Source organism: Lonchura striata, chromosome 6 (assembly GCF_046129695.1).
Source record: "Lonchura striata isolate bLonStr1 chromosome 6, bLonStr1.mat, whole genome shotgun sequence".
Taxonomy (NCBI): domain Eukaryota; kingdom Metazoa; phylum Chordata; class Aves; order Passeriformes; family Estrildidae; genus Lonchura; species Lonchura striata.
Genome location: NC_134608.1, coordinates 6,791,945 through 6,816,488, shown reverse-complemented (window position 1 = coordinate 6,816,488; position 24,544 = coordinate 6,791,945). Strand labels below are relative to the sequence as shown.

The following is a 24,544-nucleotide window of genomic DNA, read 5'->3' as shown; positions in this document are numbered from 1 at the left end:
AGGTGGAAAAAAGGAGCAAATTTCAGGAACTTTGAACAGGCTGCAACTTCTTTCAAGCCATACCCAAGTAATGCAAAGGGTTCTGCATGTCAGCAGAAGTTTTTAGGGTAGTCCAACCTTGAAAGTCTCTTGGCTGTTGTAATTTTTTGACTTGTGTGACTGGAGTCACTGGCCTTTCATTCATTCATAGCACATAAAAAAAATCTGCACATAACAGGCTAGTTCATTAATGTTATTTTACTTGTAGAGACTTGTTTAGAGATATATTTAAACTAAGAAGCCAGATCCTTTTGATATGTATTGATAAATAAGGCCCAATCACGTAGTGCAGTTGAGACAAACTGTGTGGTTTCCTAGCAAAAAGACAGAGAATTTTAGGACTGATCATCTAGTCCAGATATTCACTGAGGCAGCTTGGTGACCTGAATCAATTTGTGGTTGCACTTTGCCCCTTAAGATGAGAAGTTTTGCTCTGAACAGGACCAGATGCTGCAGTGGTGTGTCCCATGTCTGGATAATGGAGGAAGTTTAGTGGCTGAACAGCACAAAGAATTCCTTTTGCACCTGCTGACACTGTATTTCTTACCAAGGCTGGTGCTAACCATTTCACCATTTTTATTTACTTCTTATAATTTTAAAATCTGAATGTATAAGCCAAGGTATTTACCTTAAATTTTAAAAAAATCTTTAACATCTCAATAAAAACACATTTCAGAAGGGTAGCTTTGATATCACTTAAAACTTGAGGAGAAATACATTCAATATTAATGGCTAAGATAGGTCAAATAGGTAAGTTGGATGAGGTGATCATTCTCTAACAGACCTTTAGGTAAGCAGGCACATATTTCTTAATGATTAGAAGATAAATATTGGTAAGTAGCCTGAAAATGTAAGGCTATTTCACTTATTCTTGTATTTCATTTTTAAAACTTTCTAGTAACACTAGGCTCTTAATTTCCGTTTACTGTTCTTCAGGGATTTATCTGAAAGTTGTTTGTATTTTTTATATGTCTAACATCTTCCTGGGAAATCAAAATTCCAAACAAATGAGCCAGATGTTGGTATGTTGACTGAATCAAAGTGTGTAGGAATGTTTCTAATCCCTTGAAATACTTCTCAAGACTTCTGTCATGTGACTGGCAGAGAATCTGTGTATCTGTCATTGTTAGATTTCCATTTCATCTAAGCCTACAAGGTGATGTCATAGAACTTGAAAGCCTTGCAGTCTCAAGGAGGTTTATTCACAGTAAGCTGTGGCAGACAGGAAATTTAGAAAGCAAACAATGCAGGTAAAGTAAATGTTAGGTTTGCTGTTTAATTTTATCAAATCAGCCACTGAAGTCTGTTGTTAAAGCAAATGCTACATAGATCTTTCAGGAATTTGGTGTGGGAAAAGAGTAACTCACTGAACAAAAGGCACATCTTGCAGCTTGAACTTTGCTTTGGTTGGTGCCTGAGCCAGTAGTCAATGTAACTAATAGTAGTGATTTTAAAAGAATAAGGGAATACTTTCTAGAAAGTTGCTGTGATTTACAAGATTATGTAGATCTTAAATAAACATAAAAATAATTGCATAACTTAGTCCAAAATGTTAATGCTTATAATTTTGACAGTTCTGTAGTAAAAGTCCACTGCATTTTTTAAATCCTCATTGCAAATTAGTGTCTATGAACACTGTCACTTTCCTCAGCTTACATTTTATGCTCTTTCCATACTGCTTGAGTTAAATTTATGTAGGTAACAAAAAAAAGAAAATCTAAAAATGAAAGTTAAATATATGTTAGGAAAATTGCAGTTGTGTTCAAGAAAATTAGTGCAGCTCTTTAATGTCAGCTATATATTTTTTAATATAAATATTATACAATCTTCTCTCCTGCTAACTGTTTGTTTTATTTCATCTGTCAGTGAGAAGAAGAAAGAGAAAGAGCGTGAAGAACTGTGGAAAAAACTGGAGGATTTGGAATTAAAGAGAGGTCTTAGGCGTGATGGAATAATTCCAACTTAACAAAAAAATAAAACAGCATTATTAACCTGTGGAGTCACACATTTATGTAGTAGAAGATGGAGCAACAGTTTTCTGTATTGTGCAACTTTACAGTAGATTTCACATTTGTTTCATTATTACAACAGCACTGTATATACCTGTCTCTAAGTAAAGGAAAAAAATAAGGACTTTAATCCAAAGTTTGGACAACAGATGGACTTCTCAGAACTTTACAAACATAATCATTGTTTTAACCCTTCTTTAAAACCAGTCTTCAAAGATCTGTTGATGAAAATTGCAATGTCAGATTCCATTGTCAGGACCTGTTCCTTATTTATCGTTAGCAGAGAGTATAATACAACTTTCAAATGTGAACAATCTTAAAATTTAGCTTGTCTTTCTGCTAAATTGTTACGTGTATTTATAGTAAAAGAGAAAAAAGACTGTCATTTCCATATGAGTTTGTGTAACATCCTCCTTCTCTGGATAACTTTACTGTAATTTGACTTTCTTTTCCTTTTGCATATCTTCATAAGTTGAATGTCCATTCAAATCAGGGCCATGAAAAACATGGGTCCTGAATAAAAGTTTTGTTTACTGCTGTGAGCATTTTTTTAGTACCAGGCTGTCTCTGGTGCTTCCTTAATTTGAACATTAGGAATTAAAAAACAAGTAGGTGGTAAACATAGTAGGAAAGGGAGCTTTGGATTCGTGCACCTATTTATTGCAAATCCAAATTAGTGTCCACAATCCATAGAAAAAAATGGGCAGTGGTAACACCCTAGACTTCAATACCTAACCAGTATTAGTGATGCAGCATTGGACCCATGTACCAGAGTTGGTTTAGAAACACCAATTGCTAAATTATTACAGTATGTTCTTATTGGACCATTCTGAAAGAATAAAGACACATGCTAAACAACAGAAGCATGAAATTGATCTCCAGTGGTCATGGATCTAATTGGAAATTGAGTTGAGATAGCAGTTTGGACAGTTTGGAGTTGTTGCCTTACTTTTTAATATGTATTTATAAAGTGTTCCAGCAAAAGAGGATGTAGCCTCTAAGAAACATACTCTAGTGTTTTTGTGGTTCTAGTACTATTACTCATCACAGTACCAGCCCTATGGTCTTAGCTGGAAAGGATTCTGGATAATACACTTCTGCATTCTCATCTGGATGCTCATTCCTAACTACTGTATTTGTTACCAAAAGTGGTTCTACAAATGCTACTGAAAAAAAAAATTCTGGAAATCCTAATGTTCTGAGTATTAATAATAAAGTTTAAAATGCTTTTATATCAAAGGTGCATTGTGACCAAATTGTTTAAAACAAAAGAGGAAAAAAAATTTAAAAAAAACAAAGAGGAGGGCTGTATTATAAGTATACATTATTGGCTATCTGCTTTGTATTTGAAAGTGGAATCTTACATCTTTGGTAGGTAAAATGCTGATAAGACTTCTGTACAGTATATATTTAGCTAATGCAGTTGCATTATTCTATACCAGAAGGTATGTGTTTCAGGATTTTTCTCCAGGATGCTTTTGAACTGTTATAGACATATGACAACAGTGAATTGATAATCCTAAACCATCAATCCAGCAGTATTTACAGTATAAAAATGAATTGGTGTTCATGAGTCTTTGTGATAGTTGCAAACATTGAATTTATGACCTGTCGCCATTGGTAGAAATACAGTATAAATACAAGCTTGTATATTTTTCTTCCTACCATTTAAATATACAGTAGAATTTGAAGTTTTCTTGTTTTCAGGCACAGAAAAAAGGTAAAAAAGAATTCCCTCCTAGACTACTGACTGTTCCAGGATTATCAGGTCACAGTTTGTACTCCTGGGTCTGCACACACAAATGTTGTAAACTCAAGGCTTTGTAAGAACTTGACACTGTTAATTCTGGGAAAAAAAAAAAAAAGTGGAACTAGTCATATGCAACACCAAACACAACATGATTTAATGGGATTATTATGAGCTTCTTTTAAGAACATTGACTGGGACTCAATGTAAATTAGGCAGTTACTGTCATAGTTGAAACATTTTATTTTAAAGTGCTGAAGCAAAGGTGCAAACTGAAATACTGAAGATTAAATAAATTTATAACAAATCATGTCCCTTAGCCCATTGATTTTGACAGTCTTTTATTTCTGTTACCAAAAGAACCCCAAACTTGCTAGTGTGATTTCTGTGTGAAATGATCATTTCACAGTACAAGAGGGTGGACTCAAACTCACGCTCAAAGACTGTGTTCCATTGTGAAAAACTGAGAAAGAATGGAGGAATAAAACTTGATGTTCTTCACCTGGTGGAGTAAAACACAACAATGTGAAATTAGAAAAAGCACCTTGTCCTGTACTTAGAGTTTAGGTGAGTGTTGTTTGTTCATAACTATTTTTGGTTTGCCATGTCATTCTACTATTGATCATACAAAACTGACCAGAACCTGGTGGGTTGCAATATTTCGTGGCCTCTGCCGCGCGGACAGCGGGGAGAGTCTGACGTTTATAGATGATTTATCACTTCTGAGAAGGAATGTTCCTTGAAGGAGAAGGAGATGACGTGCTGTTGGTATGAAGTCACTTGACTCTAAAGGCTGAAGAAGCACCTGCTGCCAGGACCCCGCGTGTGCCCAGCCCCAGCGCCGTGTCCGGCCCCGCAGGGCTCCCGCTGCTCCTGCTGCAGGAGGAGGAAGAGGAAGGCAGCCCTTGGGCCCAAGTGTGATCAGTGCGTCGTAAATCACGCTTCTGTTTGCTTCTTGAGTTCCACAGACCACCTCTGCTGGTGTCAGTGTTGTTCTTGACTGGCGTTGGGTGGTCCTGGTGTCCTGGGCCACATTGGTCTCAGGGGGAAGGGTTGAGCACTGCTCACAGGAAGGAGCTGCGAGGGCATTGGGTCGTGGGGATGTAACAACTGTACAAGTAAAGTTCCTCTCATACACTCTGAATTGACCACATGTTGCTTTCTTCATCTTGCACGTCTCCCTGACTGTTTTCCTTTTGTTGCTTTCAAGTGTTTTTTGTCTCTCTTCCAGAGGTTGGAATGCTTTAAATAAAAGTATTCTCATGCCAGTGGAGCGTTTGCTAGCAGGGTTATGGTAAATTTAATCTTGGTTTTGTTAGCATAATTAAAAGAGTTTAATTTATTTTTTTATCTGTTCTCATATATGGAAAAATCGAGGGTGTTGGAGCCAAGAATTGCTTGAGTAAGAAATGCAGCAGCTGTATACTTGCATTACACGTGCGTAAGTACAGCCTGAGGCTCTCTCACTCGATGGAAAAGAAAATATATTAGGAGCTCTAAAAAGCTCTTTATTGTCTTGTGAGGAGTGGGAAAGATGAGATTCTTCCCCCTCCAAGTAAAACTGACGTAACTTCCTTTTAGTATTGTCTTTGAAAACAAAGATGCCCTTTTCTCTTAATTGTGACACCACTATCCCAAAACAGTAGCCCTTAAAGAAGACAAAGGTGGTGATGCTCAAGGTTGAAGAATGTTTTTATTTAGTTGCAGCTTTTTAAATTTGGCTCATGTGATTCCCTTAGCAGCCCTAGAATGAGCCATGAATTAGTTCTTTATTGTTATGTTCAGCAGATTTTATGTAGCCCAATTTTCCATTTTGAACTGTATGAAACAGCATCTTGAAAGAGAATGGAACTACTTTTGGTTGAAAACTTTTATCCAAGTGTTGCTTCCAATCCACAGAAGCGTGTGCTTTTTATCACGACCTCTCTGAGTAAGAATTTTTGTTACTTGGATCACCTGCTGTAAATATGTTGTATTCATAACCTCATGGAGCCATGAGGCGTTTTCAAATATAAATAGTATCAATACATTTCTTCTTGTCCTATTTTTGATTCTACTATAGCGAATGACCTGTCATGCTTTTTGTTTCAAGGTTAGCATTAGATTCATAGATCTTAATATTTTAGCATTTCATTGTTTAAGCAGGAGAGGGCAGCAAAAGTTCATTTTTCCCCATAGGAATGCTCTGGTCTCATTACTGTTTTTAAACTTAGCTGCATCTAACTATCTGTGGGTAGGGGGGAAAAATGAAACTTTTTTATATATATTAAAAGGTGCATATGAAAATAAATAGACTGGTCCAACCAGACTGTGAAAATGTCTTCTACTCTACATCCAAGTAATAAAATATCTTCCACCTCTGGATAAAGTACAAGCAGGTCTTAAACTCTTGGATTCAAATGTCATTCTTTGGAAACAGTTTACTTTCTTAAAAATGGTATCAAAGAAACTCAAACTCAATGGTGCTCCCAGCTATAAATGTGTTACCTTCCTCTTTTGCACATGCTCAAGAGGCTCTGTACTGTGGGTGCATCTAAATAAAGAAGCAATGAAGTGTTTTCCAGGTGCTTGGCTTTTTTTTCCACCTCCTCCCATCTAAACTTCATGAGCCTTTTCAACAGTGAACTTGGAGCAGTGAGCTGCCCATCTGCATGTATCAAGTGTAAGGAATCTTGTCTGGAGGAAAAAAACCCAAAAAATGAAGCAATGAGGTGGTAATTTTAAGTTTCAGCCAGAATTACCATAGCAAACACTAGGTTTTCATCAAGTTAATAATTTTCAGAGGTCCTCTGATGATGGTGAGTATCCTTGTACCTCATACAACCCCGCTGTGAGGGAGCTGAGGAGCAGTGGATGCAGGAAAGAGGTGTTAAAGCCACACATTGATCTTTGGGAATCCTCTGAGCCTTCCACTGTGCACCTGCTGACGGAATTTGTTCTTTTATGGCAGCATTCAAGTGTTTCAGTGCTCGTGCTGCTCTGCCTTGCAGCTTGGAGGTGAAGGGAAAGGCTGGAGGTCGTCAGGGGAAAGCCTCTGGGGGAGCCATGGATAGAGCCTGCAAAGGGGCACTGCAGGTGAATGGCTTTAGCAGCAGTGGAGGAGAGCTGGTTGCTTCAATAAAATGAGAAAGTATTTATTAAACATCTGATTTTTAAATACCACAGTTTTAACATTATTTGTTCCAATAGTCTAATCCTTAATTCTTTCCAATTTCTTTTTCCAACTTTATTTAGTTGGGTCTTGCCTGTCTTTGTTAGAAGAGCTCATTATCACAAATCTCTTTAAATACTTGTAAGACAATATTCAGGGCAATTCAGCTTAACAACTCCGTGTCTCTCTACTTTCTTATTGCAAGACAAGTATTTTCTAAAGTTAAAAAAAAAACCGAACATGCAGTAAGTTGGCCTCCAGGGTAGGATTTGTCTTCTTACTTGCAAGTTAGAAATCAACCTTTACAGGATTGGAATTAAAAACTTAAATTAGTTTCCTACTTTGAGTAACGATAATTGCTTTGCTAATTTTTCATCTTGTTCTTTCCTTCTCAGGGCTGTTTTGGTTTCTCATGCAGCAGCAGAATGTCTGGTTTATCTTACATTAAGTTTGGACCTCAGATCACAAGTGTGTAGCCTACAGAAGTTTTGTGTGCAGGTACAAAAAACCAACTTGCTCCCAAGGCTGCATTAATTAGTGCCTCCGTGTACTCTGAAGGAATAGCTTGGGAGTTAAACTGGACAGTGATACAAGGTCTCAGATTATGATCTGTGGTTTTAAAGATGGAGCTGAAACTAAATCAAATATCCTGAATTTGTTAGTAACAAGCAAGTGTACCAATCCACTGAGAGCAGTGACAACAGGCTCTTCTGGGAGTTTCCATGAAAATAGGTCATACAAAAACTTGTATCTTGCACTATTTTTATGTTTGTTTGGTTTTATTTCCCCCCTGTCCATCTTGTCTATTCAGTATTATCCCCCCCTTGAAGTCACTGAACGTGTGAGAAGTTGGGGGTCACTTGGGAAGGATGGAAAGCTTGAGTTTCATTTAAAGAAATGTCTGGTTTTTCATTTCATACTTTGATACACACTGAAAGCATCTGGGAACTTGGCATTATCCCTGCATCTGGGACGGGCTTCCAAAAAGAGAATGAGAAAAGAATATTCTATACACCAGCTGAATCTTGTCAAAATTCTTACTTTGCAAGCTTTTCCTTGTGTAAGAAGCCTGTGCACTTCCCTGACAGAGGAAGCAGTGGCCCAGCAGTGAATATTCCTGGAGCCCCAGCCTCAGCGGGAGCACGCTGGGGCAGAGTGGCTCTGACAGCCAGCTTGGAGCCCTTGGGTTTGCACAAGGATTTGTGCAGCCTCCAGCAGTAAAGGCAGAGGTTACCTGCAAACCTTCTGTGAACTGAGCAGGCTCAGGTTGGAATCTTTGCCTTTTGAATGTGGTTGAGCTGTGTGAGCAAACTGGACAACTGATCCAGCTCAGTTTTAGGTTTTTACATTAATTCTGCAAAGTGTGCCGAGTGGGATTACAGTTTATGCTCATCCCAAAGGCTATGCAGCAAATCCCCTGCTTTTTTAGATATTTGACAATGTATACGATGTGCATGAATGAAAAATTGCTCTATATTTTTTTAACTGTCTCCAACCAATATGGGCATCTGCATTACATAATCTTCCATTTCAGGCATCTTGGAGGCACCAGGCTCAAGTCTGCAGGTGCCAAATCTTGGAGTAAACTGCAACTTGGCAAAGGGCACTCTTCATTTCTGGAGGAAGGAAATGTGGAATTCAGACAGTGGTAATTAGTTTGTTAGCCCACAGACTATTTCACAAGCACAAGGGGATATTATTGCTATTTGCTCTCCATGACAATCATCAGACAATAATTGTCACGGTTAGTGGTAATGTACATTTCAAACACCAGTTCTGGCCAGACAAAAATGACTCGGGAATACAAAGAAAAGAATATTTTCCACTGCACTGTCGTGCCCCCAGCCCCTCTTTCTCCTGTGGTGCACTAGGTTCTGCAAACCCAAGTGTAAGGACTTGTATTGGGCTGAATTTAAGCAAAATGTGCTGTTCTAGTTGAGCTTGTCATAAGGGGAACATAACTACAGACCAGGGGGCATTTCAGCCTTTTCCAAGCAAATGCCTTTCCAAGTGGTCAGCTAAAGAAATAGGATTTTTTTAGAGGTCCTTCCACCAGATCAGGTGGTTCCAAGCCCCATTCAATCTGGCCTGAAGACTCCCTGGGTGGGGCAGCCACAACTTCTCTGGGCAGCCTGTGCCAGGGGCCTCAGCACCCTCACAATAAAGAATTTTTCCTACTATCCTGTCTAACCCTGCCCTCCATCAGTTTGAAGCCATTCCCCCTTGTCCTCTCACCACACACAATTGTAATTAGTCCTCTGATCAATATCTGCAAAGATCCCGAGCTCACAACCTGCACAAACCTTTTGGATTCTTCTGCTAATACAGGCCAAGGTTAGACAGGCCAAGCATGTGCAAGAGTTCTTGCTTGCCTATTTTTTGTCCGAATTTTGGAGAGCAGAGGTGGCCACTTGTCCCATGGAATTTTAGTCCCTCAACTTCCAACTTTTTCAGCTTTTTTTTTTTTTTCCCCTGAAATTTCATCTGTTTTCTTGCACTGGGTGTGAGTTAGTGACTTTCTCTGCAGTTCAAATACACTTTGATAACAAAGATCCCCCAGTTTACATCAAATGCTTCAGACTTGACCAAACCTGGCATTCAGGTGCCAGAGAACATTTTTCCAGCAGGAACCAGGTGTGCCCAGAATGTACCCTTTACCCTATGATTTCAGTTGCTTGGAAAATAGATTAACTGAATTACACTGCAAAAACACACACATATAATTTTTCCTATCCCCTTTCAATAGTAATTGCTATATTTTATATTTCTGTTAAATCCACAATCAAACTGCTTCTCACTTCCTATTCTAATTTACCAATCCCCTCTAAAGTCATTGACAATGATATGTGTGCTGTATATAATTTCATGGGACAGTATACAATCTATTAGTAGGATTTGAAATCTAATAATTAAATTTATATGCTTGAATTAATTGTCTAGGAAAACAAAATCTATAAATAAGCCATTTAATGTCATAGTGGCTTTTCTTTTTTGGGTGTCAATTAGTCACTGATGTAGAATATCCTGTTTTGATTGCATCATCAGTGCAGCAGGGAGTGTAGGCATAGAATCCAGATCTTGCAGCAATAAATAAAACTTGATTACTAATGCTTAAGTTGTTGCTTCAACTTAAGCCTGATTTCATGGGATTGCTGTTGGGCCAAACTTCATTCATTGTAGCAGGGTAGTTAGTTCAAGGCAGAAACGGGTCAAGTTTTATATTACAGTGCTTTATGGACCAGAAACAGAAAAATCAGATGAAAGGAAAAGCATTTATACCACAATATTCTTTTTCAGTAGCCAGGGTGGGCAAAATACAGGTCAGGCTTAGCAGCAGTGATTCCATTGCTATGGAAATGCTGGTAGTCAGTTAAACGTCTGTGACCTTACTTCCACACTGGCTTGTCCTCTGCTGTGCTGCCTGACTTGGCAGCAGATGAAATCCCTAAAACACATCTTTAAAATGTATTTGCCTTTACTGTAACCTTGACTTGTTTTCCATGTGTTCACATTCTCTCATTCCCATCCATTATCCCCATCAGGCCGTTCATGCTAATACATTTTCCAAGTAGTGCCTCAGCTTCTGGGAGTGTCTCCCCAGACCTGGGGCTGTTATCTCTTTGCCCTCAGAATGAGGACTGAGAAGGTGAGGGGAGGAGGAGGAGAAGGGTTTCTGGCATCCCTGTGGGATGGGGTGGGAGTGTGAGCGATGCAGGGAAGACATCCCTATTCCCTGTGTGATTCCTCCCTTCCCTGAGGAGAGAGGGCTGTGGGGTAACCCTCACCCACTCTCCATTGGATCCCCAGTCCTTGGGTTTTCCATCCCACCACACACTTCCCTGAGTTCTTCACTTCCCAAAGAATCAGATGCCTGGAGGGGAGGAGATGAAGAAAAGAGGTTTGTGTTAGTCCAGAATAGAGTTTGTCTCTCTGCAGAAGGGGATTTTGTTTACATCTCAAAGATAAATCAGATGTTTTCTATCCAAGGCTAAGGTCTGGGGTTTTTTTAAAGATTATTGTATTGGTTTTACCATGACTGCACTAATATGAGCTTGAATGATGGAGATCTTGCCTCTTCCAAGTACAGAAACGTGACAAGACAGATTAAGTACAGCTCTTCTGTAAACTGCAGGACTTAATTCTCTTCCTGCCAGAGTCAATGATGGAAGGCCTGTTGCTGTCACCAAAAGTAAAATAAAGATCTGTGAGGAGATTGGACAAATCTGCTGTGCCTATGTGGGAAAGTGGTCAGTACTAACAGGGGTGACATGGACTCATTTCCTCTTCCTGCAGTAAAAGGATCCTATTCACATCATCCACTATTGTGTGTACATTGTCTGTGTGACCTCTAGAGAGCTTTTATGGATATGAGCTTCAGAGGGAATGTGTGATCCCAGTTTGCTTCCTGCCTGTTTTACAATGGCACCCATCAGCTCCAGAGAAAACTGAATAAATCTCTGCTGCATAATTTGTCATCTGTACCTGAGCATTCAGGTAAACAATTCAGCACATGCAGTGAACCCCAGCCCTGGGATGTTAAGTGAGGCAGTTTTTCTGAGGCTGTCTAGACACAATGTCTGCCTACAAAAGAATTTGGTTATGAACAGGGCAGCATTGTTCAAAAGATGTTATTCTGCTACTGGGGAAATGGAAAGGATTTTTTTTTTCCTTTCAGGAGCAGGGAGTTGCCCTTTCCTGGTGCAGTTGTCATTTCATGACTGGTGTTACTAAAACTTTTCTCCTCTGAGAGTCTCCATTATTATTAATTATGTAAAACATGCTGTCTTGCAAAAAAAGAACCTGCTAACCTATTCTCTGACATGAGGAAAAAATGGGAAGTAAGCAGTATAATTTCACTTGCTTTGTTCAAAGAATATCAAATGCATCCAGGAGAGGTATTTTGTATGGACTGCAGTAAATGTCACTGTGATGCTGAGAAGCAAGGTGTGTACCATCTGTTTTGGCACCCTGTAATGGAAGTGGACCAGCACTGTCACTGTGGAAAAAGGGACCTTGCATGGAATATGCTGCTCTGCCCCAGACCTGAGAGGAGAAGGAAAAATGTGGGTTTGGAATGAACTTTTAAAGCTGGAGGTGCTACAGTGAGGTGAAAAGACCAGCCAAAATCTGTTTGAACATTTATCTGCCTTGAAAGATGATCAGATGTTTAAGGAATTAAGGAGACAAGGCATTTTTTAAGATGTCACAGGATAGGGTTGTCTCAGCCATATCAGTGAAAAGCTCAGTCTGGATCTCTTGACTGCCTGGGGGTGCTGGTCAGCAGTGGCTGAACATGAGCCAGGTGTGCCCAGGTGGCCAAAAAGGCCAAGGGAACTTGGCCTGTGTCAGTGACAGTGTGGCAGCAGGAGCAGGGCAGGGATTGTCCCCTGTGCTGGGCACTGGTGAGGCTACACCTCCAATCCTGGGCTCAGTTTTGGGCCCCTCACTACAAGAAGGACCTTGAGGGGTTGGAACAGAGAAGGAGAGCAGAGCTGGAGCAGGGTCTGGAGCACAAGTCCTGTGAGGAGCAGCTGAGGGAGCTGGGGGGGCTCAGCCTGGAGAAAAGGAGGCTCAGGGGAGACCTTCTCACTCTCCACAGCTCCCTGGAGGGAAGCTGCAGCCAGGTGTTGTGGGTCTGTTTTCCCAAGTAACAGGAGCAGGACAAGAGAAACCACCTCTAGTTGTGCCAGAGGACATTTAGATTGGGCATTAGGAAAAATTTCTTCACCCAAAGGGTGGTCAAGCACTGGCAGAGGCTGCCTGGGGAAATGAAATCACCATTCCTGGAGGTGTTTAAAAGATTTGCAGATGTGGCAATTGGGGACATGGTTTAGTGGTGGGCTTGGCAGTGCTGGATTAACAGTTGGACTCAGTGATTTTAAAAGTATTTTCCATCCTTAATGATTCTGTGGTTTTACCTGTCCTTGTATGTGACTGTTTTAGGCTGACCTCTGTGTGGAGTTTAGAGAGGTTGTTGTCCTTCTCTTCAGGTGCTGAGGAGAGGGCAACAGCAGCTGTAGGGAGCTGTATTCAGTCCTCCAGTAATTTCCTATTTGCATGTGCCAAACAGGCTTGGCAGAGGAGAGATTCTGAATAACACTATGCCCAGATGAAATGCCCTGAGCCTTTTTAAAAAATCTATGAAAATTCAGTGTCCAGTGGCTTTGGTGTTAAAAACGCCTTGACAATGATGACAAGAAGACCACACTTAAAGCAGGGTTCCTTGGACCATGGTTTGAAGTTCCCACTTTCCTGTGACATGAAAATTCCTTTTTATTCCAGAGTTCCCCTTGGGTCAGGCAAAATCTGTGTTACTCAGCCTGCAGTCACTGTCTGTTTCTTATATATATTGATTAGAAAGTTTGGAAGACCTTTGCCTGGACATGGTCCTATGCATGCCTCAAAGAACTTAAAAGGTGGAAGAGAGCAGATTAGATAATTTTAATCTATCTGTCAACACTCTGGCTCCTTGGATTAAAAAAATAAAGTGATTTCTCAGTTGAAAAAGTCTGTGCAACTGTGAGGTCCAGAAGCTGTCATTGGTACCAGTCTCTTTAGAGACACATTATAGTTCCACCCGTGCTCTCCACTCTGTGCAGGAATGCCACCCAAAGCAGGATGATCAGTAAATGCTGGGCTGTGCCTTTGGAGTTTGTTCTGTGTCTTGGCATTCTGTGGCCAGCCTCTGTGAGGAGGGTTTTCTAAAGTAAGCACAGACCAGCAGTTTTCCCCTTTCAGTGCCAGTGGAGATTTGGCCACTGCTAACCCTGGTAAATTTAACCTACAGTGTTCGTTGCTCTTGGGTGATGCTTTATAAAGTGTTCAGAAACTGAAGCCTGCAGGACACCTGAACCCTGATGCTAATTGAAGAGGCAAAACTGAAATTTCATTTTCTAGCCTTATGTTTCGAGTCAAACCCAGCATCTTATTATCATTTTAGCTTAGTCTGTGAATAATTTATAATGCATTTTCCTTATAAAGCAACATCTGTATGTTGTATTCTTTACATGTCCAAGAAGTTCAGAGTCTTTTATGAGTCGAGTGGGAATCCCTGGGGAACAGTTTGGCACACACCTCTGCAAACGTACTTTTTAGTCATTTACTGCTGGGTTAAAACCTAAATGGATGATTGAGGATTTAAGCAGCTGGATTTCAACATCTATTTGCCACATGCCAGCTGCAAGCAAAGCAAGAAATTGTTATATTCAGCCATGATTTACATATTTGACTTTTGAACTTCAGAGGATATAGCTGACATTGTCAGAATCAAGTACTATATCAAGCTTTGTGAAAAATGAAACTTGTCTTGTTAGTCTGTCTGATCTTTATAAAGTAATGTCTGGTTTGAAAGTGCTTTTAAATGACAAAAGTGTTTTGTTTTTATTAGGATTTATCTGTCTGATCTAATTAAAGTAGATATAGCTTACAAAGACAGCAGAATAAAAAAGCATGCTTGAAGAAGGGCAGAGGTGTGTAGCATTAGCACCATAAAATTGAATTTGTGGTACTCTTTTCAGTTACTCTCTATTGATTAATCCACATGCAGGAGAGTGAGGGCTCTGACCTGAACTTTCAGCTCAGGTGAAATCATTATTACTGTGATACCAGAATTTGTAAATAAGCTGTAAACTATAATGAGTGATGTTAATTAGGAAGAAATTCCGCCCTGAGAGGTTGGTGAGACAGTCACAGTGTGATGTGCTTGTGGCAGTGATGCTCAGAGGTGAAAGAGGGATCTTTCCTATCTCTCACTCTTCTTATCTTTCTCCCCTGGTAATTCCTCAGTTGCTGACAAGTTGGTGACTCAAGATAGACAACAGAAGCCTGGACAGCTTCTGGTACCTCAGCTGTCTGTATGGTGGTGGGGTTTGTTTCTGGCCTGCTGGATCATATTTTTCTTCCTGGCCTCTGTGAGCCCTGCTGGTCCCATGACATGGGATGAATCTGCACCTACAAAGAACTTGTTAAAATCAGTGGGAACAGGGTGAAGAACTGGAAACAGTCTGAGGACTCAAAGTGTTTTCTGAGATCCACATTTCCCCAGGGGTTAAAAAGAGTTCAGGCTGGAAGATTTGGTTCTATCTGCTTCTGCCACTTGCCTGTTGCTGTCTGGGTCTATGCTGTGCTGAGGTTTGACTTGGCCAAGTGCCTCTCTGGGGTTTGGGACTCCCATCGTGTTTTTTTCCCTGGCTGGATTTTGATTAGTTCAATAGTTCTATGAGTTTATTCTGACAGGATTCACAGGAAGAGACAGTAGCTTTTTTTCAGGAGATTTCATTTCCAGCTTTGTCTAATTTGCAAACTTCACTCATCAGGAAGGCAATGTTAAAAACGGAGCATTAGCACTGGGGGTGATGTGAGTCAAACAAGGTGTCTGTCTGTTTTCTAGTGAACTGGCCATGAGCAGTAGGGAAATTATTGAATTAAGGTAATGTGTCTTTGAACTTCTGTAGTTCTGACTAAGAAGCTTCATCTTCAAATTCTGAGCCCAGAGCAGCTGTGTCATTGCTCATTAGTCTGTCCTAAAAGACTAAAATCCATTTTCTAAAAAGAGTGTTAGAGGAAAGCTATGCAGTGCAGAAGAGACTTGAGCTAAAGTGGTTACTGTCAGCCACATAAAGTTTGCATAGCAACTCTATTTATTGGAAAAATCTTTTCCACGCTGTAATGAACTCAGATCAAATCTCCAGGCAATTCCCTGGTGTACAATTAGAGAGCCCAGTTCTCTCTCCCATCAATATTCAGCCAATTCCATTGGATTTGAATTCTTGAATCCAGATTCTGGGTTGAATGTGATCAGCATCATCACCACGAAGGGAGAGTTTGATAGGGAAGAAAATGTGGCTGTGTGTGATGACAATGTGAGGGTACACATGCATCCAAAGTGCCTGAGAAAACTGAGAAGAATATTACCAACAGTGTGGTGAAGTGATGTTTGACCAATTACTATCAGGAGCTATGCTTGACAGATGCACCTTTCCAGAGTCTCTTTACTTTCCTAAAGACCCTGACAAAGGAGTTCCACAGCCTGGGCTCAGTGTTGTACCTTTACTCCCCTCCTCATCCATTCAGGATATGTGTTTTTGTGTTTGCCCCCTCACCACTGCATATACCACAACCCCTGAACCTTCAGGGAACTCCCCAGGAATGCCCCTGTTGCAGGTAAATTCTTGCTGCCAGTCAGGCTTTGAGAAATGCTGCCTTCTGTTAATCTTTGCAACATGTAACTTACAGCCACAGTAAAGCAAGACTCGAATCAATATTTGCACTAGTTAGACTGGGACAGGTATCAGACAGACTGGTCAGGTCTATCACATCTTTTATTTTAAATTTTGCTGTTCTTTGCCATTGGGTTATGATTAATTTTATTTGAACCTGTTATTTTCTTGACAATGGAGAGTCTTTACTTCCGTTCTTGCCTTTATATTTGTCCTTCTGATTTCTACTTGCAAAGCATTTTGCTCAAAGTGTAAGACTTGAGAAACTAGCTTTTTTGAGGTACCCTGTATATGAACATATAAAAAAAGAATTTTAGTAAATGTGTTCACATTATACTTTTTGTCCATATAGTACCAAATCAGGTTTTTGTCCATATAGTATCAAATCAGGTTACGATCAGGTTCTGAACTAAACCTGCAGTTCTGCTATGGATTTATCTTTATTGGAATTACCTTTAGGTTTTGGGTGCAATATCTGTATGTCAGAGATGTGCACTACCAAATTTTAGAAACTTCAGCTCTTCTAGTGTCTGTAGGACCTTCATTAGTTCTCTTCTGGGTTGAATCCATCAAAGCTACAGGCCTTTTTTAGCAGAGGAGTGTTATCTCTCCAGGATAGATGTGCCTCAAGCAAACTGTGGATTAGTGTTTTTTGTTACTGTTAAGCCTCACCCTTGGACTTCATTTTCCAAGCCTGATGGAAAAGGAAGAGAAGAATCGTGTCTGACAGATTCCTCATAACAGCCGTGCTGCTGAGGCAGTGGCTGTGCTGAAACAGCTGGGATTCTGCTGCAGTCAGCACAGAGCTTTTCCACAGCATTTCACATCTGCAGGGCTGGATTTTACAGGTGTGCTCACTGGGCTGCTCTGCCATTCCTCACACAGGTATCCCCACAAGCTGCACAAAGTGTTTATCTCCTCTATAAGAGGGCTCATTCCCCCGAGTACTAAGTGTGGTGTGATTTACTGCCACAGCAGCCTGAAGAAATCCTCTTTCCTGACTACATTCTTCTCCCCCTAATGCTCATTCAGCCGGTGCCAGCTCGTGTTGTGTTAAGCCCAGGAAGCAAAATGAGCAGAAAGTCTTTTAAAGCAGAAGTGGCTTTGTGTGCCCGAGACATTCAGCAGGGACTGGTGTCCCATTGTTAGCAGGGAGAGCCCACATTTATCTCATTCCTGCCCGGGAACACATTTCCTGATGGCTGCATTTTGCTCCCTGTGCTTACACTTGGCAGTGTTTCTATCAGAGCCCTTCAAGGAGCTTTACTTGCTGCCTTTGATTTTCATTTACAGATCAGCCATGCCCTCTCAAGGCTAAACCTGCTTTGTCTGTCCCTTTACAAACCAACTCCTTGTATTCTTTCAAAATATAGAAAATGACAGAAAGTCACACTCCAAGACAAACACGCAGCAGCTGTGGGGATGGATTAAACAATTTTAATGCACTTGTTTGAAATGCTGTTTTCAGGACATAAAGGTTATCTTTTTTCCAAAACTACCAGCAAAGAGTAAACAACCTATTGACCTAAAGTCAGATGTTAACTTGTATAGGGAAAAGTGATTCCAGTGCTATTTTTTTCCCCCATGAGTTCATCAAATTACCTCTAACATTTATAGCTATGTATCCTACCTGATTGTTTTATGACTCACTCTATTCTAAACTGAACCCTAACCTGTCTTGGGTGCCACCTCCTGTGAACTTGGCCAGCCATCCCACACCACCTGGATTTCTCACCCATTTCTCCTTCTGTCTTACTTTTGAACTAACACCCACCTTTCCAAACCCCTCCTGTGTGCAGTGCATTAAATATCTCCTGTCCAGTCACTGACTTTTCTTGCCTGAATGGTCACCAGATTATTTTGGCCTGCCAGAGCCTACATGGCTCTGTGCAGTGCTTACTGTGTGCAGCCACTCAGCATTGCTATGTCCCTTGCTCTGTCTCATTAAATAGCTCATCTCAGCCCCTTTCTCATGATCAACCCGATTTGAAATCCTACTGGCGTATTTATTGATTAACTTAAATGAGATAAACTCACAGAACAGTAAGACAGCAAAAACTCTGCATGGGAAAAAGCCAGCACTCAGGCTTTTCACACAACACAGTGCAAATCCTTCAGGAATTGGTGTCTGTCCCACAAACAGATTGGATTTTCTAGAGACAGAAAAAGAGAGTCTGCAATTTCTCTTTTATTTCACTCTAAGAGGCCGTTCAGTACAAATGGAGATGAGAGAACAGGATCTTACTTAGCTGGAGTCACTGAAACCAAGCTGCATTACACAATAACTCCAGCACCTGGTTTTTTAATCCATAAAAGAAGAGGAATCTGTCAAAGCTGGTTCATCTGCCATCTGGCACGTATTTCCTGTACCTGCCTCTCATCTTAGGCTGATTTTTGCTGGTACATTTCCAGAATCAAATAAAGGGGACTTAAGCTCAGTATTTTTACTTTTTCATGCTTTCCCCATAAGTCAGGAACTTTCAAACTGTATATTTTTGAATAAGCTCTAGAAGTTTATTTTCTAGATTTATTTTTGGTCAGTGAAAATTAATTTTAGGGTTATTTTAGTGGAAAGTCATTGTTTTAGATCAGTGACAAAATTGATGACAAAGTGATGAGACATTCACAACACCTCCATTCAACATTCCTCCTCCAACATCTCACCTGATCACCTTTTATTTGAACCTGGAGTCATTTACTGCCAGTGAGACTGGGAACAATATTGAGGGAGAATACTGGGACAGATTTTAAACAAACCCTCCCTCCTAACTTTTCAAATTTTTTATTAAAAATTCTGTTCTGTCCTTTTTTTATTATTATTATTATTATTCTTTTGGTGTCTGTTAGGTGAATTAATTACTTGAAGCAGCTGTTGCTCATGTCATGATGGCAACATGGCAACAGCACTAAATGCCTGCTGCTTTTCTGTTTTTCAGACAATCCCTTGCCTCTTTCACTTTTTCCAATCACTGTTTCCTAATTCAGACAGAAAGGTAGACCTTGAGAGTAAATAACCAGCCTTTTACACTCCAGCTTGTGTGGCTGCTCCAAGCTGAGTAATGAAACCCAGCAAGTGCTCTGGGGCTCCCAGGGCTTGAGAACAAGTGTGAGCTCTGCTGCTGCACCAAATGTGGGCTGCTGACCTTGGCAGTGAAACAGGGACCTCGAGCCATGGGTTATTTACCCTAAAAAAGGGAGAGCACCATTGTGGCGTGCCTTGTTGGTTCCTGAATGGTTCAATATCTCTTTTCCTCAATGGCAATTTGCTGTTTTCCACAGCTCATACTACAGAAAGCCTGAATGGAATCCATCAGAAATAAGTGTTGGATATTTTTAAGGTAAATCACAAGATCATAGTAAATCACTGCTTCTTATTTGATAAGATGCATGTTCTGGACATCAACAGATGCTGTTTTGTTTGGTTATTGTGGTTTTTTTCTCTACTCTTTTTTTGATTTCTACTTATTTTGTTTTTCCCTCTAAGACATTGTAGCATGGATTTTATTCAAATCAAGATTTCCCCTGTGTTTTTTATTCTCATGGCTGGGTTGTATTGCCGTGGCTGCCTCTGACAAATTCATCCTGAGGGGTCCATAATCTCTGACACTTGCCCTGTCTTTTCTGGATTGTTCTGGGCACTGGAGCTGGGAAGTCACTGTCCATCCATGGTGGAAAGGAAGGGAGGTGACTTTCCCCAGGCCACTGTGTGAGCTTATGGCTCCACTTCTTTCTCCCACTCATTTTTTGTGAACTCACTGACCAGCAAGTTTTTCACAGAACCAAATTCCTCAGCTGCTCCCTGTCCTGTGCACAGCTGAAAATTGGGTTTGCACAGTGAAGGCAGAGGACAATAGTTTCTAAATTTCCTTTCACAGTGGAGCTCACCTGTTTCAGCTGCCTAGCTTACCAAGAGAAGAACACTTTCTTTCCTTGCAAGCTCTCACCTTCTCCCCAAATCTCTTGCCCTTGCTTGTACAGAGAAATCAAAAAAGATTTCTGCAATTGACAAAAATCCAGGTAATTTTTTGTACAAATATCTGAGAAGTCTCTCTTGAGGATATTTACTTAGGGCTTGTTAATTATAGGGGTAACGATAATTTCAGAGCCAACTTCCAATTCCTTCACAAAGATGTTGATAATCCATTATGGAAAAGATGATCCATTTTGCCCCAGTGCATGCTCATAATTTCACTCACTGAGATACTCCTTTTTTGATCAGATAATGAAACAATAACCTGCAATAACAGTAATTCCTTGAAGCTATTCACTGCTGGAAAGGGGAGCCTTGCTTTACAGTCAATGGCTTTGATGCCTTGGGTGGTTCAAGTAAGGCTCTGCCTTGATTGACAAGAACCTTTCTATAAATTTGAGCAATTAGACGTCTCAGTAGCAGCTGCTGTGGAGATCTTCTGGTCACAAAGCTGACAGAGATTGCAGTGCAGGTCTCCTGCTGCTCACGCTGACATCCTGAAACACCATCTGCAATTTAAAACTGCAAAAGGAATTCTGACTCCAACGAGTTAGGTGAGTGCATGTCTGTGTTTGCTCCCTGTCATGGCTCTGGTTCCTGAATAAAGCAGCAGAATTTGCTAAAGTGGCAAAGGATAAATGTTTTATTTGTTCTGAAGTTTGTCTGTTTTGCTCCACATACACGTTTTTTTAAAAAATAAGGCATTTTAGCATTTTTTTACCTCTTGAAGGTTATATGTAATCATGCCGTCTTTAATCACATGTAAGACTCTAGTGTATACATGGTAACATATATGCTGCAAACATCACGGGCTGATCTAGAGCTCTGATTTAGCAAATTTAAATAATTTTGTTTAAGAGGAGCCTGGAGACTCAAGCATCAGCCAATGGCAGTCCCAGCTCACTTAATTTTGGTCTGTCCAGCTGAGGACAGCACACACCAGTCTGTGCTCCATGCAGTAGCTTTCTCAAACTTCAGTGTCAAATCTGGAGTTTCTAAGATAGATGTATTTAAATGCAGTGATAATATGTGAATTGTAAAATGGACCTCGTGGCTTAGAGCTACTTCCCAGCTCTCTTCTTTTGACAGAGGAGCTGTTCCAGAGAAGTTGCTTGCTTTCTTTGCTGAGACAGAAGGTCAGCAGGTATCGGAGGGTCTTGGTGGGTGCTGGGCTGCTCAGGTGTGAGGAATTCAGGGTTGCTCTGGTCACCTTGGCCATGTCCCCCCTGTCTGCCCAGCTCTGATCACTGCCTGGCAGCCTGGGCTGGTCTGAGCTGTGCTGAAGGGACATCCATCCCCTCTGCTGAAGGGACATCCAGCCCTGGGAGAGGAATGGCACCAGTCCTGTGCACTGGGTGCTGGTACTGGCGACTCCAGTAACACTTCTGGGAGATGCTGAGATTGTAGCACAAATTCAGGGATGCTCGGCTCCCAGCTGTGCAGTTCTTGGCTTTGTGCGAGCTCAAGACAGCCCAAGCAGGGTGGTAGAAAGGCATATGCTGCAAAACAAATCTGTGACATGCAGATTTCAGTGGGGCTTGTTATAAATTGTGACACGGCAATTTGAAGTGTCTTAATTCAATAAAGCAATTTTATTTAAAACAGCAAGCGAGTAAGGCAGGCAAAGCACAGCGCTGGGCGGCCGGGGAGTCTCCTGCTCCACCAACGGCGCGCAAAAATGTTCTGTCCCAACCTTCCTTTTATCCCCCCCCTTCTCCTTGCAGGCGTGACTCTCCAGATGTAGTCTGAGTCTGGTCGTTGTGATAGCTTCCAAGTCTCTTCTTTTGAGATACAGCGAGCAGACCAGATACACACACCCAGGACTCTAATCTCAACCTCCTTATCACCTTGTAAGCAAATAAGCATTTCAAAGACACACTAGTACATTCTTATGCAAACCAAGGTAAGCGAGTATATCACAGTGAACAAATTATTTTCCACTTATCTTAGGGCTGAAGCACGGGCTGGTGATTTTGTGTCTTCTAGGCAAACTCCCACTGCTCTGCAGGGAAAGCCTTCGCACTGCTGCACTCCGTGACAGATCTTTTTAGGGAGATTTTCCACTTCTGGGAGTAGTGACCCCTCATTCCTCCACCTGCCCCTCTCCTCCCAGGCTGAGTGAGGATGGGTAACCTTGTGTTTGAAGGGGGACAGACAGGGGGACCTTGTGTTTCTGAGGGGACAGACACCAGCCAGGGGTGTCCCTGCCCCAGCCCTCCCCTGCTCTCCCTTGTGCCCTCAGCATGGAGCTGCCATGGCTAGCACGCCGTGAGGGAATTCACCTTCCTGGCCAGGAAACGCGGCTGCCGAGCGCTCCGGCTGAGCGCGGGCGCCTGCTGGGGACGCCGCGGGGGCTGGCAGGCGAGGCCGTGGCGCAGGGACACGCCTGGCTGGTGTCTGTCCCCTCACACAAGCCCAGTGTCCGCTCCACGGCCGCGCCTGCCCGCCGGCCGCCGCTGCCCCGCGCGGGCACGGCAGCCGCGTGAGCGGATTAATTGTGTAATGGTCACTGCGCAGCCTGAAAGCCTCGTACAGCTCGGACGCTTGAGGAGAAGGGGACTTCATTACTTCGCTTGGAAAAATAAAGTATTCTTTGGAGATTAAGTCCCGATTAATGAATTATATATTTTGTTCCAAAATGCAGATCCCAAAGATAATGTCTGTATCTAATTTAGACCCGTTTTAAGTCACAGCCCTGTATAAATATGAGGTACTTAGGCGCTTTCTTTCTCCCTCTCTACACCCCTAAAGCTTAAGTCCATCCACACACGTGTCAGAGAGCAAGGTTCTGATTGTCTTTGCTGTTCTGCAACTGGAATGCTCAAGGGTCCGATCCCCGTTTAATTTATTCAGAAAACCTCGAGTAACTCAGAGGGATTTTGTCCACATGAAGACAAAGACTCTCTAAGTGACCAGAGGAGGAGCCAGGGTCTGTGTGCCAGCCCTGAGTCCCTTCATGACTTGGTGGGATGAGGGGAAGGGCCACCAGTGCTGGGATGAGGTGCCTGGGAGGAATCTCTGGATCCCTGCTTCCCCCTGCTCCCAGGCAACACCTTCCAAGACCTTGCAGCCTCTTGCTTCCAAAACCTTGCAGCCTCTCCTTCTGTACTGCAGAACCTCTGGGGTGTAGTTCAGCCGAATGCACCTGGCTGTGGGTTCAACAGCTTCCAGAAGGCACCACGATGTGTTTGGATGGGCTTTGTGAGAGGGAGGGGTTTCTGCACATCACCTTGCTGAAATGTTGTATTTGTTCTCTTCCACTTCTTGGTTCCCAGGGAGGGCTCTTTGCGCAGCACAGAGGCAAAGAAAGAAATTAAAATGCCTCCTGGCTGGGAGATGTTAGGCAGTGGGCTCCCATTCCTGTGTGTGTGCTGCCCATTCCTGGAGTCTTTGGAAAATGGGTGCCTCTGTTAATGAGAAACTGATTTTTCAGCACAACCAATACCACTGTGATACCACATGGCAGGGTGGGTTTCAGGGCTTTCTCCCACCTTCTGATAGCTGAGGTCTCTAGCCAAGCTGATTTTTTCCAGAGGAATTGCAGACTTCTATGCTGGCTGCTGTGCCAAGATCTTTCCCCACAGTGTACAGCCATTGGGATTTGTGGGAAGTGCAGCCTGACAGGGAAGCCTGGTCTGGCTGAGAAAAAAACCCCAGCCTTTGGCACCTGGATGCACCCCTGCTCTTAGGCAGCTTTGCACATGAAGGGTTTTGCTGGAAAGAGTATGTTTAATGGAAAATCAATGCTCTTGGAAGAAAGCAGCTGCTTTTGGCAGCATTTGGTTGAAACACTCATACTCTGCTAAAAAAAAAGCTTTTGGGATAATTTCTGTCTTCCTTCAAGCAGGTTTTAATTGGAGCTGTATGCTTTAAGCAAACTAAAACATATACATGCGCCCACTCCCCTCCATGGCAGGGCTCCAAGAGGCAAGCGTTGAAGGATGTAGCCTAAAATTTATTTCCACGGCCCCTTCCACCTGATCCAGTAGCTCCTCTATTCACACAAAATCCCCTTGAGGAAACTGGGGCTCCAGATGTTTGTCTTGCAGCTTGCCTGAGGCCAGCATTTCTCCCCTGTAGAAACCCATCCTGGAGCCTCCTTACATCGAGTCCCACCAATGGATCTGCACCTACAACGAGACCAGGATGGTGATGGTGAAGCTGCCCAGGTGTGCCCCTGACATGGACCCCTTCTATACCTACCCGGTGGCCATCTGCTGTGACTGTGACATCTGCTCCACTGCTACCACTGAGTGTGAGACCTACTGACCTCCCGTCCCAGCTTGGGCAAGGAGGGGACAAATTCTCCCCCAGCTTCATACCCTTGGTACCTCCAGCATTCTGAGGGTGTAAATCAGCCCAGAATTTGATCTCGCCCTGTAATGCTCCTGCTCACTGACTTTTCTGGGC

At 42.0% G+C, this 24,544-nt stretch overlaps 2 protein-coding genes across 3 annotated transcripts in view; both read left to right on the top strand.

Moving 5' to 3' along the window:
* PPP2R5E (protein phosphatase 2 regulatory subunit B'epsilon) overlaps window positions 1-6,358 on the top strand; it is a 72,738-nt gene extending 66,380 nt beyond the window's left edge. For both annotated transcript variants that reach the window (XM_021554519.3, XM_021554518.3), the window contains exon 14: window positions 1,906-6,358. In XM_021554519.3, the coding sequence (XP_021410194.1) occupies window positions 1,906-2,005 (100 nt within the window). In that variant the 3' untranslated portion in view covers window positions 2,006-6,358. The remainder of the gene's footprint in view (window positions 1-1,905) is intronic.
* Window positions 6,359-7,186: 828 nt separating this feature from the next.
* GPHB5 (glycoprotein hormone subunit beta 5) lies at window positions 7,187-24,403 on the top strand. The gene is made up of 4 exons (XM_077783853.1): window positions 7,187-7,191; window positions 10,577-10,592; window positions 22,397-22,495; window positions 24,215-24,403. Exons 1-4 carry the CDS (start codon window positions 7,187-7,189, stop codon window positions 24,401-24,403), a joined length of 309 nt encoding a protein of 102 aa, XP_077639979.1.
* The last annotated feature ends 141 nt before the right edge of the window (window positions 24,404-24,544 follow it).

Bases quoted from the DNA above. Each gene is read 5' to 3' on its own strand.
- GPHB5 (XM_077783853.1), top strand. The intron at 22,496-24,214 runs GCGAGGCCGTGG...TCTCCCCTGTAG, and splicing joins GACGCCGCGGGGGCTGGCAG to AAACCCATCCTGGAGCCTCC.